The 19903-nt window shown below is 33.9% G+C and overlaps 1 protein-coding gene and 1 pseudogene across 1 annotated transcript; both read right to left on the bottom strand.

The window, feature by feature from the left end:
- Positions 1 to 1748: 1748 nt before the first annotated feature.
- Positions 1749 to 3367, bottom strand: LOC129309926 (receptor-like protein kinase FERONIA; annotated as a pseudogene).
- A 148-nt stretch (positions 3368 to 3515) lies between these two features.
- Positions 3516 to 4130, bottom strand: LOC129310000 (uncharacterized mitochondrial protein AtMg00810-like). The gene has a single exon (XM_054951840.1). The coding sequence runs from the start codon at positions 4128 to 4130 to the stop codon at positions 3516 to 3518; it is 615 nt and encodes a 204-aa protein (XP_054807815.1).
- Between the last annotated feature and the right edge of the window lie 15773 nt (positions 4131 to 19903).

Below are 19903 nucleotides of genomic sequence, written 5' to 3' on the forward strand. Positions count from 1 at the left end.
TAATCGGACGCCACCTCCCTTTCATGATTGACGATTTCATGGAGAGATGCAATTATAGGAGAGAAACGTGGACCATTCAATTCTTTAGAATATTCAAATTTAAAAAGACAGAATAGTTTAAGCAAGGCGAACGTGCAAACTTTGTCTTCTTGTAGCATTAGATATGCCTATTTCAGGATGAATCAGTTTCTTGGAACATGCAATCAATTTTACAAGCTAGTTTTGTTAATAGATATAGTCTAAAATATAAATATTTTCTTCAATTAATACTGGTTTAAAGTATAAGCAATTTAGTGCATTTAAATTTTTCACTCCTTATATTTATTAACCTAGATTTTTATATAAATTTATCTCTCACTCATATCATGAAGTACATTAGTAATTGGGATTAAGAGTAAAAAGTAAAAATAATATAATATATATTTTTATTATATTTTTATGAAAATGAGTGTGTGTGTTATTATATTTTTATGAAAATGAGTGCGCGCGCGCGCGTTATCCTAGCATAATCAAGTCTCTGTGTGTGTGTGTTATCCTAGCATAATCAAGTCAGCATATTCCCATGGCACCAGCATAATCCAAGTGTCTCCACTTGCTAGGCAGTGAGATCTACTTCTTTCCAAAAGAAAAGAAAGAGATGGAACAACAATGCTTATAATGAAGGAATTTATATTTTGAAGAGGAGTATTTATTAATAGCAGAATATATAAAAATAAAAAGTGATTAAGTGACAATTCTATCTTTAAAGTATAGGTGGATGAGTTTCTAGGGTCTTAAACTTTTTTCAAGTACTGTAATATTTACCCTCCAACGTTTAAAAATAAAGAGTGCAATGTTGCCCTTGTATATCATGAATAAAATTTAATTTTGACCCCTAAGTGCCAAGAAAATTACATAAAAGTTGTGTAGAAAATTATCAACAAGATCTCATAAAATTATAAATATATACTCCATCCGATCTTTATTAAAAGGCACATTCAACTTTTTCATTAGAAATAAGAAGAGATAGTTAAGTTATTAACTTTATTTAAAAATAATATAAATTTTTAATTTTACCTCTATTGAAATGAAATATGTTCAAATTTGTATTGCATTTTTTTTTAGTTAATGAGTTTAAATAGTGATAATATTAAAAAAATAAAAGTAATACTTCATAGTGTACCATATTAAATATCGATAACTACTTCTTCCTATAATAGGGATCAGAAAAGTACCATTTAAGAAAATAAATATATGGCAAGAGACAAGTTATTTCTTTATCATTAATTAAAATTCCATTTTAACCAAGCATTTTGATAAGCTATTGGGTAATTATTAAATTACCAATATTAACAACAATACCTGTAAATAATTTTAAAATAATATGGTCATGTTGATAATATCTTATAATTAATTATATGACTGAACTTTATATACATATATTCATGGAAAAAACTTGTATGCATGACCTTATATATTTGAAGTGTTTGTTTTCAATTAAATATAGATATGTGGATTATTTTTTTATTATTTATTCTATGATAAATTTTTGTTATTAATATTATTAATAGATTAAAGTCAATTTATCTTGATTTAATTAAATAAAAATGTATTAAATATATAAAAGTAAGAACATAATTTGTGCCCTATATATATCGATGCATGTAGGATGTAGGATTGTATTAACATACAGTTTATCCTAATTTGATTGGCACGAAGTAGGATTCGTTTTAAAAAAAAAACAAATCTTATTGACTGACTTGTGAATCTCATATCAGTTCCTCATCTTCCACCCCACTCTTCATCGAGGTCCTTTCTTGGGTCCCACTAGTCTCAACCTTCAGTGGTCCCTCTGTGCTCTCTTGCAGCTTCATCGCAAACTCAAAGGCCAACACCACGGCATTTATCGATGGTCGTTCATTCCCATTATCAGCCAAACAACTTAAAGCCATGTCACTGAACACTTTCAAGCACTCCGGCTTTATACTTTCTACCAATAACGGAGCCACTGTCTCAACAATCACACTTTCATGGTGTCATCTTCTGAACCAATCCACTAAATTTGCCTTCTGCATCTCCACCGTACGTACCATGGGCAGCCTTCCACACAATACTTCAAGCAGCACTACTCCAAAAGAGTACACGTCGGACTTCAGAGTCAACCATTGACTCTTCTAGTATTCTAGGTCCAAATACCCCACACTCCCTTTCACCACTGTGCTTATGTGAGACCAAGACAATCCTATAGGCCCCATTTTGGGACGGTCCAAAATCAGAAACCTTTTCCACCCATTTCTCATCCACCAAGATGTTCGTGCTCTTCACGTCCCAGTGAATGATGCCGCGACTGGCTCTTGTATGAAGGTACTGCAGTCCATGCGCTGCCCCAAGGCACATCTCCAACCTCTGCTTCCACGGAAGTGGTTCTTTACCATCAAAATCATAAAGATGGTCACGCAGAGTGCCCCGAGCCATGAACTCAAAGACTAGGATCATCATCTCATGACCGTCGTTGCAATAATCGAACAGGGAGACCAAGGGAGCGTGACGGAGTTGAGAGAGCATCTCAATCTCGTCTGGAACTCTCGGGACCCTCGCTGAGAAACCGGTTTGAGCCGTTTGATGGCAACTGGCAGTGTATTCTTGTCGATGTAGCCTTTATACACTATACCGAAACCACCAACACCTATTATGAAGATAAAGTCAAAATTATTTGTGGCTACTTTCATATCAGCGATTGAAAAATATAGACACAATTCGGATGGTACTGATGATGACTTGCCTGCTCTGTTATCGTGCTTGTTTTCGATGTGGCTGTGGAACGCTTCACCCTGGTTCTAAGTTTCCTGATGATGATGAGAAGAATGATAGATATCAGAATGTGCCAGAAAATACGGGTAGAAATTATGTGTATTCTTTAGTTCTCAGTATGGGTATATATACATGAGCTGTGCACGTAAATCTCGCTAACTACTATATCTATCAGACACTATAATATTCCTTTATATCTGTATATTTACAACAATAATATCTCAAATGATTTGGGCTTCTTCACCACTCCCCCTCAAATTGGTGCATGCATGTCTATCATGCCCAACTTGCCAATGGCATTCTTGAATGCTTCGGTTGATACAGCTTTCGTGAGTACGTCTGCTAACTGAAACTGGGACTGCACAAATGGAAACGTGATTATGCTTTGATCAAGATTTTCCCGAATAAAGTGTCTGTCAACTTCTACATGCTTAGTACGATCATGTTGCACTGGGTTATGAGCAATTACGATAGCAGACTTCTTGTCACAGTGAAGCTGCATGGGTTTCTTGTACTTGATCCCCAAGTCATCCAGAATTCCTTTAATCCACAGAAGTTCACACACCCAATTTGCCATGCTCCTATACTCAGCTTCGGTGTTTGATCGTGAGACCACCTTCTGTTTTTTACTTCGCCAGGTTACTAGATTGCCACCAACAAATGTAAAATGCCCCAGATGTGGACTGTCAAGTGGTTTGACCTCTAGCCCAGTCTGACTCTGTATATCATTCTACATTCATATCCTTAGGCCAGTCCGAGATAGTATATCCTTCAACATCAAGTTTTTCATATTTCCTGAATAGCAACCCGTTACCTGGAGAGCCTTTTAAGCACATTGGGATACGAAGTACTGCATTCATGTGATCTTCACTTAGGGTGTGCATAAATTGACTTACGACACTGACGGCATATGCAATATCTGGTCTCGTGTGTAAGAGATAAATCAACTTTCTGACTAACTTTTGATACCTGTCATGCTTCGCAGGTATTTGATCAGGATATATACCAAGTCTGTGATTCATTTCCAGTGGAGTTTGTACTGGTTTACAATCTAGTATTCCAGTTTTAGCAAGTAAACCCAGTGTATATTTTTGCTGTGACAAGTAGATGCCTTTATTTGAGCGAGTTACCTCGATGCCAAGAAAGTACTTGAGTTGCCCTAAGTCTTTCATTTCAAAAACAGTAGTTAGATGTTCTTTTAAGGCTTGAATCCACTGTTGATCGTCTCCTGTCAGGATCATGTCGTCCGCATGGACTAGTAGCACTACTTGCTTCTTCCAACTTTTCTTTATGAAGAGTGTATGATCAAAATTGCTCTGCTTGTACCCGTATTCTTTCATGGTATTGGTAAATTTTCCAAACCATGCACAGGGTGATTACTGTAACCCATACAGTGATTTTTTTTTTTTTTAATTTTACACACTTTATCTTTGCATGAGGAATGATATTTGACTCTGGTGGTAGCTCCATATATACTTCTTTTTCCAACTTCCCATTCAAGAATGCATTTTTTTACATCGAGCTGCTATAGTTTCCAGTCAAAATTTTCTACCAAGGACAAGAGAATTCGAATTGTATTGATCTTTGCTACAGGTGAAAACGTTTCATTATAATCTACTCCATATTTTTAGGCATATCCCCCAGCTACTGGTCTCTCTTTATATTTGTTGAAGCTGCCATCAGCATTCACTTTTGGTACAAATACCCATCTACAGCCTACGAGTCTTTTTCCTTGTGGTAATGGCACAAGTCCCATGTCTCATTCATGGCCTTTTTCCAGTTAGGATTCATCAAGGCCTCCTGCATGTTATTAGGAATAGCAATATTTTGCACACGTACTGGTCAAAGCATGAGATTCATGCAACTTGCTAGACCGAGTATAGTTACTAATGGAATACTTCCTTTGGTTTTGATATCAGGCTCATATATATTGTTTTCTTGGTATCCCTTTTGTAGGTCATTGTGAAACTCTTAGCACCACAGATTCAATAGATTAAATGAGAGATGAGAATTCATGGTTACCTAGGGGACATTCTCAGTGGGTGATTTGTTGGTGTATGGTGTAGGCAATGGTGAAGATAGGGGCACCTCTTTTAGAGTTGTTATAACTTCACCATGTTGCAGTTCATTGGCTGAGATATTTTGTTGTTCTAGTACACAAGGTCTTTCAACTATCTGTGCATTACAGTCGACACCCATTTCACGTGTACGTAATTCAGCATTTGATTGCACTTGATCTACGCGTTCTTCAACATGAGACTTAGCATGAGAGTACGCAGGAACCATGTTATTATAACTCAGGCTACCGTTCAAGCTGAGTAACTCGTGCAAGTCTTCAAGCAAGGGCATGCAGATCTTGACTGATTTCAACACCCACTATCTTCTCTTTCTTTGGTCACTCTCCCCTGGAAGAGAAGATGCGGTTGATGGAAAATAGGGCTTGTTCTCATCAAAGGAGACGTCTAGAGTAGTGTAGAACTTGAGGGAGAAAGGATCATAACAACGATAACCCTTCTGAAAGTCAGAGTAGCCCACAAAAATACACTTCACAGCACATGGGTCGAGCTTACTATGAAAGTGCTTTGGAAAATGAACATACATAGTGCAACCAAATATACGAGGTTCAAGGTTGGGCATAAAAGGAATGTCCAACATAGATTTCAACACAGCGAGGGGAGTTTGAAAATTCATGGCACTAGAGTAAGTTCGATTAATAAGATATGCAGCCGCCTTAACAGCCTACCCCACAATAAATGCAAGGCACATTCATCCCAAAGAGTAAGGCACGAACAACCTCCATCAATTGATGATTTTTTTGGTCCAGCAAAGCCATTCTGTTGAGGTGTGTAGGCACATTTGATGCCGTATACCATGAGCTTGCAAGAAACTAGTCATAGAAGCATTCACAAATTTGGCACCATTATTTGTTGAGAGAATAGCAATACGGCGGCGGTATTGAGTATGCACCATTTGATAGAATTCTTGAAAAACATGGCAAACATCACTTTTATTCCTAATCACTGAGACCCATATCATCCGATCACATTCATCAATAAAAGTAACAAAATAAGCATTTGAAAATGAAGATAGTTTCGCAGGACCCCACAAATCAAAATGAATCACCATAAAGGGCTTAGAAGCCTTGTTCAAACTGGGTAAATAAGACACGATGGTTTTTTGCATATTCGTAGACATTACAATGAAATTGAGGGACAGCTAAACTAGAAAACAACCGAGGCCGAAGTCGCTTAAGGTAACCAAAAGAGAGATGGCCAAGACGGCAATGCCACGACCACATATCGTTCTTGAGTTTATTACTGTCAGAAACACAAGATGCTAGGCTACAGGACAGATTGGAGTCATCAGGTGCCCAATAGTAGAGATTACCCTGCCTAACACCATAACCAGGAATCCTCTGCATTGGAATGTCTTGAAATACACAAAAAAGAGGTCAAAAGGTCACGGTGCAAAAAATAGCAGAAGTAACTTGTGCAATAGAAAGCAAGTTATGATCAAGAGAGGGGATGAAGAGAACTTGATCAAGCTCAACATTGGGGGACAAAATGCATTGCTTTTGTCCTTCAATTTGAGACTCACTACCATTAGCAATGGAGATGGTGGGTTGTCGAGGGGGTTGCTGTGACCGAGGATTTATGGCATCCTTAGTCATATGATCGGAGGCACATATGTCAATAATCCAGGAGTTGTTAGCGATAAGAGCCAGGGATGAGGACTTACCATTTGATCTAATATGGCTGTGTAATGCCACAAATGCATGAGTTAAAGAGGTCTAGGTGAAAAGTTTATAGGTACATCGGTCGTACTAGTAGTGTGCATGGCCTTGACCTTGTGATGAGGCTTCTTCGAGAAATCCCACCACTCAGGGTAACCTACAAGCTCATAATAGCACTGTTTCGAGTGTCCAAACTCACCACAATGGGTTCAAGTGAGATCAGTTCTACTAGAGCGAGACTTGGAAGAGCCCAACTTTTGCTGGGACGGTTTTGTGAGTAGCGCAGTACTTTCAGTTGGCACATATGGAGTGAACGTCGTGGTTTATTATTGATGAGCGCGCTACAGATGAGCACAAGTGCTCTCAAGGTCCAACTTCGTATCACGACGTAAGAGTTTGCCACAAACAGCATCAAATTCGGTGTCAAGACCACTAAGAAAAATATGGAACACGAAGACGGGTCAAGGCCATGTCCACTTGGACCACCCCTATGACAGTTTTTGCTTGGGCGCTTGTGCGAAAATCAAGCTTCCTAGAAAATATGCGTAAGTTCATTATAATAAACAGAGAGAGGACGACCATTCTACCTTATGTTAAACGACTTCTGGTTTAGTTCAAAAATCAAGGTCTCATTGGAATCATCAGAGAACGCCCGTGAGAGTGCGTCCCAGATTTCACATGCTGTGGGAATTTGAATAAAGCGTTGCATCAAGGTAGGACTCATGGATTCAATACACTGATTGTCGGCGTGCCATGTAGCAAATGTAGGATCATTAGACGCTGGTTTGGCTGCAGCACACGTGAGAAAACCACCCCTGTTATAAGCCGTGATACGCATCTCTATGAGTTGATACCATAGAGAATAATTCAATTCATCAAGAGTCATTGTAACAGGGAAAGGAGCGTTGTCCTGATTGGCAACAATAGGAGATACAGTAGTGGTCGTGACGAAGGCATTGACGTGGCGGCCATGGCTGACAAGAGGTATATGGTTTGCCAAAAAAAAAAACTCAAATACGAGTAGCAATTCTGTGTATTCATTAGTTCTCAGCATGGGTATATATATACACATAAGCTGTGCACGTAAATCTCGCTAACTACTATATCTATCAGATACTATAATGTTCCTTAATATCTGTATATTTACAACAATAATATCTCAAATGATTTGGGCTTCTTCAACAGAATGAGTCCTAAAGTCGAACCAGCAACAATGGGAATCATCATCGTCCTTCTCTTTGAGCTTCTAGGCTTTTGGGAATTGTTCGGTGGTGAGTATGGCTTTAGACGTGGTTTAGGATTGGGACCTCCGAGATTAGAATTGGGATCATTTATTTTCAAAATCTCAAATCCATTCAATATTACATCCATGTAATCACTTATTTTCCTATTAAAATACGGCTGCAACTTAATGGAAGGACTGCGTAGTCCAACGTCAAAACTGCGTCGTCCTTGCAGTAAGGAGTCATATTATCTTTAGCCCACAAGAACACATCGGCATGACCCTCGGCCAATTGGTCATCAATGAAGATCTTGAAAACTCGTTGACTAGATTTTTCAATTACTAACGTGATCTCAAAAAAAATGGAGCCTCACCAAGTATAAGAACTGTGAGTCGACTTCAAACTCCCAAGTCAAGTTATAAGTTACAGATCTCTCCTTTGCACCATAGCTACAGCCTGTCAAATAAACTTCATCGGGTGCAGTGTAGCTGGAAATTTTTCTATATTTCAGTTTTTGACTTCCGAAATAAAATGGAAGACTATCTGTATCTGGACGATTTTGTGCCAAGTATTGCTCATCATACTCCCAATTACGAAACATTCGTGTGTCTTGATCAAGAAAGATTTGAACCCCACCAACGTTGATTCTGCACATCGTCTCTAGTATCTTGCTGTCTTCGATTGAGTAAAAAGAGTTATACCTAACTAAATCCAAGCCCCGGCAATGCTTGGTTTAGTGTAATAAAGATAAGTGGGCATATAGAAACAACCTCGATCCCGTTAATAAAATCGTAGGCGTCGTAACTCGTGGTGGTGTTGGGTATGTAGGTAACATTCAACCTCTGCACTCCAGGTTGAACGTTGATACTGAATTCTTGGAACACGATCATTCTAGAATCATGATCGTTGTCTACAGTGAGTGAATGAAGTTCTTGAGAAGGGTGAAGTGACCTGATTTCACAGAGAAGAGTGAGGAATAGCGACCAAAGCTTTATAGGAAGAAGGGTAGGAGTGGAGACGAAGAAACCTAGGGCCTCCGGTGGTCGAAAACGAGTACGTGAATTGAGAGCGAGAAAGGCGTGCATTGGGGTAAAGGACACAGTAAAATGAAGAAAGTATGTCATGTGAAGATGTGTTGGCCTAGATTGAGGACGTAGGAGGATTTTCGATGAGAGAAAACTGAGAAGAGTTGATATCAGGACTCGTTATCCGATTACCAAGTTGAACGAAGGCGGAGGAGCCACATTCAAGTATTATATCTTCAGTGGCTTTGTAAGTGTAAGACGAGTTATCGCCATCGACAATGAGTATGCGTTGAAGGGACAAGATCATCATAACCAAAATAATGACACCCATCATCTTCATTACTCAGGTGACATTGCTGTTGGGACAACTATTGGCATGTATTATTAGAAATCATATATTTTTATATCTAATTAAAATGTTGTTACTAAGAATAATGAAAAATTATATATTAGGGTTTCCTATATTTATTGGTACTCTAATATAAAAAATTGACTTTTTTTTTTCAAGAGCAACTTTGGTTTTTTTTTTTTTAATGATAGACAATTGATTTAAAACACAAAGATGATTCCAAGTCTTCCCCCGTGGGATACTTGGAAAAGTCTTCGCTTATAAAAGTAACTGATATAATTTTCACAGAGGGAAAAAAACAGAAAAATCACTATAATTTAATCAAATTCCGAAAAGAAAATATTATGCGTGAAGAGATTAGATAAAGACTTGGAAAACGGACACATTGGATATAAGTCCAAGCATTGAAGCATGTGGCTCCAAAGACAGAGAATTGCCTGTTTCCATGTTATTTTTTTTTTTTTAAAAAATTATCATTTATTTATTCATTTGTTTTGGAGATAAAGGAAGACCTAGCATGTCTAAACACCCACCGTACGTGGGAAGCTAGCTAACACGAGAAAGTAGAGTCTTCTTAATAACAGATAAAAGCAATTTTTTCATGCGCTCACCTTAACCCCAAGTGGTTTGATGTGTATTGTCTTCTTCACATGTCTCCTAACTTCTTCAACCATGTGCGGAGCATTCCTACAGTGTTGATCTTATTATATATTATATAATATATATATATATATATATAGACTTTGATTGTATTTTTATTTCTAAATTATTCTGCAAGAAATACTGAATATCTTAAACTATTTATTGAAACAACGCCATCCTCGAGCGTTAAAATTTTTGCAATGTTATCTCTCGATTAAAGAACATTGGCGCTGACCGTTAAGTAACTTTACATTGACTTTCGTTTAAAGAATATAATTGTCTTTAAAGTACTTTTCATTGAGTTGTAACTGGCACTCTAAAGTTCAATATTGATCAATTGGCATCTCTATTTTTTTTTTTTTAAATACGGAAATTTGATGTATCAAGTTTAGGTATCACATGGCTTGCTAACTAAATATTCATGTCAATAAAGAAAAGTCGGCATTAATTATTAACTAACAATGCTATCAAAAGTTATTATATCTGTCTATATTATTATATAAGTTATATTTGTATTTGTTAGTCATACTTATAGCTAATGCCTAATCAGGATATATAGACATATTACATGTATAACCTGTGACAACACCATCAATTTACAAATTGTGTGGGCTGGTAAACTTTTTTCATTTTTTGCCGACAAGAGTCTTCCTAGTTGGCGAGCCAAATGACCTCAATTTTATCATCTTATTTTTTTAACCAAAACATGTATATCATAATTTGATGTTGACCATTACTACGGGCGCTAAGAGAGATTTTTTCCCCCTTGACCCATAAGTCTCTCTCTCTCTCTCTCTCTCTATATATATATATATATATATATTACATTAAGAAGTCTATCATGATAGACATATATATAATTTGTGATAAACATTAATGAATGATCATTTACCTATCTTAATCGACATTATTTTACTGATGATGATGGGCCCATAATTTTAAAAACAAATCACAAGTGTACGGATTTAATGTAATATAATGAAGGGACAAATACATTGAAGCCCCACACAAGGAATTAATTACTGAAGATTCATTAATAACTAAACTAAATTATATTAACAACACAACTAGTTGTCAATATAATTTAATTCAATTGTCAATGAACCTTATAATAATTAATTTTCTTGTGTGGAATATAACTGTAATTCTCCCTATAATGAATCAAGACTATCAATAAACTAAATAAAAGGAATTGACACAAATGAAAGTGTTTTCATTTCAGTCAAGTTATCCAATTAAAGGTGAAATTTTTATTAAATTTAAAAATATGAATAAAATAAAATAATGTTAGAATGAATCCAAGGTAAGATTAATAAATAAAGAACACCCTGCAAATTCTAATCCCCTTTTATTCTTTACAACTCAATTTCTTTTGGTTATCGCATTTTAATTTAACTTTAGAATCAATGTTATAAATCATATTATGTATCTATCAATCACAAAACCTTGATCTAACTATGATATGATGTTTCAAGCAAGTCTTGATCTAGTAATGCACAAACCTTAAAAGATTACCTAGAGCTCTTGAATATATTTCTTTCTCAAGTGCAAATTAAATTAAATTCAATCCTATATTGCTTAATACACAATCTATTTGAGATTCCCTTCTATCAAAGGGGAATAACAAGATCCAAACACATATTATAGTAGGCCTTCCAATAGTATGAGAACAAAATAAATCATATCACAATAGGCCTTCCAATAACAAGATCCAAATACATACCACAATAGGCCTTCCAATATTTCTAACTTTGTCACGCACTTTTGGCCTTAATTTTTGTCTTATATGATCTGATTTTATAAGGTCACATCCTGAAATATGGGAATGACCAGCATAAAATTTGTGTACAAAACACATTCTTGAAGCCTTAATATCTTTGTAAAAATTTTGAAAAAAAACTTTCAATATAAATAGGATCTTTCGAAATCTCTACATATAGACCAAATTAGTTATGTGGAGCTTTACTCCTTCATAACAAATAGACAATATACATTTACAAATCCAAATCCTATCTATAGTTAATGCGGAGCACTTAAAATATAATCTCAAAATAAAATACATAATTGAATATTTACATCAAGGTTAATAGTTCCTCATTTCAGTTTAACATTACAGCCCCCTAACAGTTGGTACAACATTTGTTAAAGTAGTTGAGACCAAATAATACATTTTAGTGAATAACATCCCAATTTACGATTAAAAAAATAATAACAATAATAATAATAAAAATCAATGAATCAATTATAAGCTTAATAAAATAAGCAATTGAAATAATATAAATGCATGCCTCATGGATCAACAATCCAGAAAATGTTTAAACCATGAATTTTAATCATGCAAATGTGTAAGCCATAAATGTATGATTTGTTTTCTCTAATTACCTCTCAATAGCCCTTTAACCAGTCTATTACCTAGACAAGAGGAACAAAGAATTCTCTTTAATGATAACTCCACTTTATGTTTTGCTAACATATATTCATCAACCATAACTCCTTAAATCATTTGAGGTTACATTTCAACAACTTACTAGATACTTTCCCATTCAAAGTGCACAACAAACTTTAAAAGAAGACTAGCATAACCTACTTTCCTCTTGCAGAAAGCAAAAGGTAAAATTAATCACTAATGTATATCACCATACTTAATCATTGGTCTTAATATTGTCAAGCCTAAAAGAAGAGCTACTATTCTTCTTCTTTTTCCTTTTCTAAGATATATGTAAAGGTTCATATAAGTGACTTAAGCTTTCCACCACAACAAACATGTACACCCTTAAAAGTTTTCAACATAAAAATTAAACAACATAAATCCAAATTTCAGTCATTAATATAGTAAATATACTTAATTGCTCTGTTCCAATCAAATTCCTCTTTACACAATTTGGCAACACTTTGTGTGTGTCAAGGTTCATTTATAATACAAAACTCCTTCCCCTTCAAATCGCTTTCCAATAATTTCCATCAAATAATATATATATATATATATATTTACAGCCATATCTATACCATTTTAAATTTCAATATACAGATTAAGCAAACTAAATTCAAATTTTAGTCCCTAATACAATGACTATGCTTGATTTCTTCATTTTTACTCTTGTAAACACTTTAACAAATATCTTGTGAGGATCAATATTTAACTATAGCATCAAGCTTCTCATAGAAAATAGACTTCTACTATAACTTGTTCAACACTGTCAATCTTATATATATATATATATATATATATAGTTTTCATAATCGTCAATTCAAAAACATTTTATAAGTACCTAGAAGCTAACAATAGAATGAACAAACTTTGCCTTGAATTATTAACCAAATATTACTTATTATTATTTTTTCTAATTTCATTTCCACCTTTCATTTTACAGAATAATTGCCTACTATAACAATTTACCTGGCAAGAATATATTTGTTACATTTATATACTACCTTATACAAAATTATCCTACCAAACATTTCTTCAAGCACCTTGCGTGCATTCAAAATTAAACAATACACACAACCTCTTACTTTTTAAATCTCTTTACCAAAATTTTTCCAAGCATCTATATAGATTTTCTATTATTCCCAAATTGATATCTTACACAATAATCACTCAAATTCAAAAAAAAAAAAAAAAAATCTTCCACCTTCATACATGATCGATCGGCACTTTAAATAGGACAACAATAAATTCTAAATTTCAGCAATTCAGCACAATCACTCAGAGAGTGAGACCAGATGAAAGGGGGAAAAAAAAAGAGGTGAGGCTCACTCACCAGCAGAACAAATACAAGAGAAGAAGAGGAAGGGGATCGAAACTTTTCCCCAGCCACAAGAGCACGACGCCAACACCAAAACAGGGGAGAAGAATTGATCGACGGCATGCACAGAGAAGAGTGGAGCAGACCGATGCCAATGAAACAAGGGAAGAGGAAGAAAATAATCCTAATGAACTTACATAGCTACACGGACGAAGGAGGGAAAAGAGGCTTCGACGATGTGAAACAGAGGAGGACAAAGAAGTCTCGACCTTGACGGAACAACAGCGGACACAGCTGTCCACACACTCACGCCACCAGCGACATTGAGGACAGTGGAAGAATAACGAAGAGGACGGAAATGGCAGAGGGATTCTGGTTCCGAGCTTTTTCTCTCTGCCCCTAGTATATGTTCGATCAATCAGAGAAGAGAAGGGAGAAACCGATAGAGGGAATACAAATCGGATTAGGATGGAGGGCATACTTGTAATTCCACAAGGCTGAAAAAGAAAACTCATCTTTTAAGGCAGTAAAATTCTAGACCTAGTATGCGGTGAGTTGGCACTAATTCCACTAAACCAACGCTCGTGCTTGGTAAATTTATGCCAATATATATACATACACACACAAACACACACACACATACACACACCATCAAGTTCAATTTTTAATTAAATTTCGGATCATTGCATAATAAGATATTGTTTAATTTTGCATTTGCATCCAAAAATCAGAGGCTACACCAGCGCGCGTGCACGTGTATAGTCACTTTTTTTTTTTAATTATTGTCACTCTATCTTCAATTATACGTTATATTTATTATATTTGACAGGCAGATGGAGACGGGGAGTGGGGCGAAACATGGAGCTAATTCAGTTTAGATAAATTGGTTCATTAGTTGAAAAAAATTTTATATTCAAAAAATATATATCAAATATTTAAAAATTTATAAATGTGACTAATTCACATTGTTATAGAAAAATTTATTATTAAAAATTTAAAAATTTACAAAAATTTTATAATTAATATATAGTAGTATATCATTGATGACAAATATAATAAATTAGTCATAATTTAAAATATAATAAATGTTAAGCTGTTTGCTTGATTTGATCTTATAATGTGATATATACTTGCAAAAATCCTATTAATTTTTCATTCAACACTATATTTATTTCAAAAAATTTAAAAAACTACAACACGATAGACATTTAAATCTGGTTTTTAGACTTCTTACACATTATTAAGATAAGAACACACACGGATTTGAAATGGTGGTTTCCTCTCCCCTACCCCCATGTCTAAAATCTCAACCCTTTATTTGAGATAACAGAATTCGATGAAATTTCTCTTATCATTAGTTAAAATGAAAGGATGAGATTTTAAACATTTGACGAGGCAACGTATGTATACATCCCAATTCCCTCATTGTACTATGCTAATAATTACTCAATCTGATCCAAAGTATGTGTAGTTTTTACAAAAAATTTACATGCCAATAAAATTTTGATTATATATATATATATATATATTTTGTTTTTAATTCAAATTATTAATACACTTCATGATGAGTGAGACATAAATTTACATAAAAATTTATGTTAATAAATATGAGGAATAAAATAAGGAATAACTTTTACATGACATAAATTTACATAAATTTATGTTAATAAATATGAGGAATAAAATAAGGAATAACTTTTACATGTATTATGTTGTTTAAATTTTGAACGAATATTAGTTGAAGAAAAATGTTTGTATTTTAAATTAGAAGGAGGATAACGTGACTTCAAAAGGATTATTCTAACATAATTACATGGTGCCGAAAAATCAGTAAAAAAGCAGCAGCATGAATATTCCCCGAAACACGTATGCACCAGAAACAAATTAAATAGAAAACGGAAATATATGTGGAATATGGCAACTTGTTCCTCTAGTAAGAATGACGAAAACAGAGAAAGTCGAGAGGTGGGAAATGAAAAATATTCACGAGTAATGTTCATGGTTGAACAACAGATACCAGGCGTTTCAGAGATGTTAGGTCTCAATAAATAATGAAAAGATCCCGAGTTTCCTTACCACAATTCACTCGAATGTAAAAAGATAGTAGGCTTTAATAGAACAAGTGTGTAATTTTATTGAAATGTTTGAAAATTACATATTTCAAACTAAAAACTAAAAAAGGCTAGTAAATGTAAGCTATGCGAATCTTGATCGAGTGTTGACTGCTTTCTCTATTTTTCTTCCTTCTCTTTATAGTATCTGATAGTAGAAGTCTTTTCTTTGAAACTTAGCACGTTCTACCGAAGATTTAGGAATCCCGCGAAACTTATGGCACAGTCTCTCCATTTTGATCAGCAGCCCGTTTCAACAAACTACTTGGGCGTATATTTCGGCATCATTTAGGATTGTGTCTTCGTGCCAACGGTCTGATATTTGAAGCTGAGGGGATTTCAACATGTTTATGTATTGTGGACTTTATTGAGTTTTGAGGCCGGCCTCTTTTATTTATATTAGGCCTGACGTTTCACTTACTCAGCTTAACTAGTCTTGTGACCTATTCAAGCGACGTTTCATATTTATCTCAAACAAGTAAATTTGGAAAGAGGTTAAAGTGTATTTTTACTCTTAATTTTTTTTTCAAGAAGCATTAGGCACATTATACTGATGAATAAGGAAATTTTCTCCCTAAACTATTTTTCCGATGAGCAAAAGCCCTTTTGCTACTTAGTCATTAACTTTACCATTTTCTACTTAGATGTAGCATTTATCTAGGCCTACACATAGTAACAAGTGAGACTTTGACTACATCATTTGGTGCTATAGCAGAGCTAGGCATCTTGAAATCATGTTAAAATAAAATTTAATAAATATTACTTAAATATTTTAATATTTAATAATTTAAATATTATTAGATGACTTATAATTTTTATATATCGGTCATATTTTAATATTGATTAAGTTTCCTATATTTTTAGGTCATTTTTTGTAATATTTTTTGTTAACTAACAATCTTCCTTTAAAGTATTGTATCATCCAAATTTAATACTCTCTACATGCTGCAGTGTTATGGGTAAAATAAAAAATACGACAAATTAAGAACAACATGCCAACAAAAATAATTATTTGAAAGATATTACTCATTCTATTAATGTGCTACCAAAAAAAAACTATTTAACAAGAGAATAATAGAGAGATGAGGAAAAAAAATCTCTTTGTTAATATGGAAGCTCATTCCCTTTGTTTTTAATACACAGCTATAAAATATTAAAATATTAAATTAGGTGGTGTAATATTTTAGAGAAAGAACATTAGTTGATCAAAAAAATTACAAAGAAGAACATAAAAAATTTAATCAATATTAAAAATATTATAGACTTATAAAAATTACAGTAGTTAGGAAAAACTAATTTAGGCTATTAAAATTTAAAAAATAATCTATAAATATTAGATGAATATTTATAGATAATAATATTTATATAATTAAATATGAACATATTTAATATTTTAACAATAGTTATGAAAATTTATTTTAATTAAGGTGTCTAACACTTCTAAAAAAAATACTTCAAAGTACTCAACGCTTTTAAAAAAAGAGTTGAGAAACAAATCAATACTAAAAAACACTGTCAGAGTCATATTTGTCACTGCACATGAGCTTCACGCTCTTGCAGTGTCAACAAAAACTAACAAAGTTCATGGGTTGCTAACAAAGGGTTGTTTCCTTTAAAAAATGGTTTAGAAAAAAAATTGCATCAATTATCAATATGAGATGTCCAGTACTTCCAAAAAAAATTTAAGAGTACAAATACAGTTTAACCTCTTGAAAAGTAAGTTTCTCTCCAAAATCTCCCTATATTTATAGAGAAAAGTTGGAGGAAAAAAAAATACACGGATCTCATGTTATCTTCCCCTCAATTTTCTCTCCCTCCCATTTTTATTTCATTAGCCAAGTGGAGGGAAAAAATATTCCTCAACTTTTCTCCCATAGTTTTCTCTCGTGTCAAAACTAGCATAAGTGAATCAATCGCATAGGTATAACAATATATTGTTGGGATAGAGATTATTATTCTTCTAATACCCTTAACAATTCTCATCCCACTAATTAATCAGACAGACTTTCAACACATTATTAAGATAAACACACAAAGTGCTAATATTGACAACATGACTCCGATCAAGTAGATAAATCCTGATAGAATCCATACAAACTCTCCCTCTCTCCCTAGATCTCCTTCTGTGCGAGGACATGATCTACATTTTTCAAGCATGATTACATGGTGCTGCTGAAAATAAAATCATAAAAGAGAATCATGAATATTCCCTGGAACACGTACGTGTGTACAAGAAACAAATTAAAACAGAAAATGAAAATATCTGTGAAACGAAGGAGAGAATTATATAGGATATACATATACATATATATATATATATCATCATGATCTTCATCCATGGCAACCTCCTTTGGTATAGTCGCCACAAGGTTGTTTAGTGGACGTAGGACTTTGGGGAGGGAGGCAGCTAGTATACTGTTTTTGCGGAGGGCATCCACTAAGAGCTTTATTATTTGGATTATGTGTACCACTCGTAACAGTCCTCATCCCAGTAATCAGAGAGACTGTGAGAGGATCAACAGAGAAACTCGTCTCCATGAGATCTTTCACATAACTGATGTTCTTGCTGCTGCTGTTGCCGCTGCGTCTCGAGTCGGCAAGAGCCAGCTCAAGGCTAAGCAATGAGGTGAATGTAAGAAAGAGAAGAATACGTTTGATCTTCATTCTCTCCTAACTAGATCGATATATTTATGACGAACTCTTTCCCTGATAATTAGAGAGCCGCATAATTACAGAGACGATGACTATTTATATGGGTGCCACAGAGGGCAAGAGATGGGAATTTTATCTTTATTACTGTGAGTTGCCAGATCCACTGACAAGGATCAAAGAAAGAGGACTGAAAATCAAATATGTTATAAGCTGGCATGCATGATCGGTATCCTATTTTTAGAGTTAGCGTAAAGCTTTGTTTTAACATCTCATGTATGTATGGACATATATTTATCTCTAGAATAGGGAAAATGCCACTCCAAATTCCTATATTTAATCGTGTTTTATTTTTAGTCTGTACGGTTTTATTTTCGTTTTTGGTATATATTTTTCAAGCTAGATGGCCTAAGGTCGCGGATAAAATAAATAAAGAGGATGAGTATCAAGGAAAATAAATTACAATAACAACAAACAATAATAACTAGTTTCATCCCACTAATTAGGATTGGTTACATAGATTATATTAAATGAATTAAAAAACAAATCATGATTAAAATGTAGGAAGCCAGAGTGATATTTTCATTTTAGAATAGTATATAAAGTGGTGGTTGACGATGGCCATGTGAGCTGCCGACGACTATTTAAACACTAGTGATGGCTGATGTTGGTGGGCGAAGCAGTCGTAGCAATGGTTGGTGGCAATAATTTTCAATAGCTATATATAATGTGTTTTAAAATTAAAGATAGAAATAAGCCTAATATGTTTTCATTTTCTTATTTTTTAATAATAAAAAAGAACAATTTTTTTAAAATTTATTTAAATTCAACATACTTAGTTAAATGAGCCTGTTTATTTATTTTTAAAATTTGAAAAAAAATTAAAAAAAAACATAAATCAAACATACTCGTACTTTTCTGCATGTATATGTGAGTTGGATTGATTCCCAATATCATTATATATAATTAATTTATTTCAAAAAAAACCAATTTAAATTGACAATGCCCGCTTTGGGGAAATTTTTTTAGTGAAGTATGTCCATAACATGATTAATTTATATAACCAAACCCTTATTTTATGTTGACTATTGAGGTGGACTCCACGATCCATTTCGAGTAGAGATGGTGGCTATAGATAAACTGTCTCCATCATTCATTTGAATGGAGAAAGTGTTATAAAAAATAATAATAGAGAATGGACAAAATGATATCTGCAAGGCGAACATAGAAAGTGTTATTAAAAAAAACAAGAATAGAGAAAGGACAAAACTTTTCGAAACGGTAAAAATAAAAGCGTTGAAAGGTTTTTTTTTTTCCCCTGTTATAATGATTGCCCATAAATATCTTTTTATATTAAAAATAATTTTATTTGAAGCACAATTAAACACTAATTGTAGACATATTTCTTGAGAGAAATTTAAATATTTATTTGCTATATTGTGAGGGGTAGATATAAATTCTGGTGGTAGAAGCATTGTACTACTACTACATTATTATTATTATTATTATTATTATTATTATTATTATTATTATTATTAGGGCAAAAGGGCAAAAATGTCCTGGAACTTTTCCTTTAGAGGCGCTTGGTATTCTAAACTTTTTTTAGGAGCAATGTTGCTCCAGAAGTTTCAACAA

This window comes from Prosopis cineraria, unplaced genomic scaffold (assembly GCF_029017545.1).
Source record: "Prosopis cineraria cultivar Desert tree isolate PC_DT_omini unplaced genomic scaffold, ASM2901754v1 PC1, whole genome shotgun sequence".
Taxonomy (NCBI): Eukaryota; Viridiplantae; Streptophyta; class Magnoliopsida; order Fabales; family Fabaceae; genus Prosopis; species Prosopis cineraria.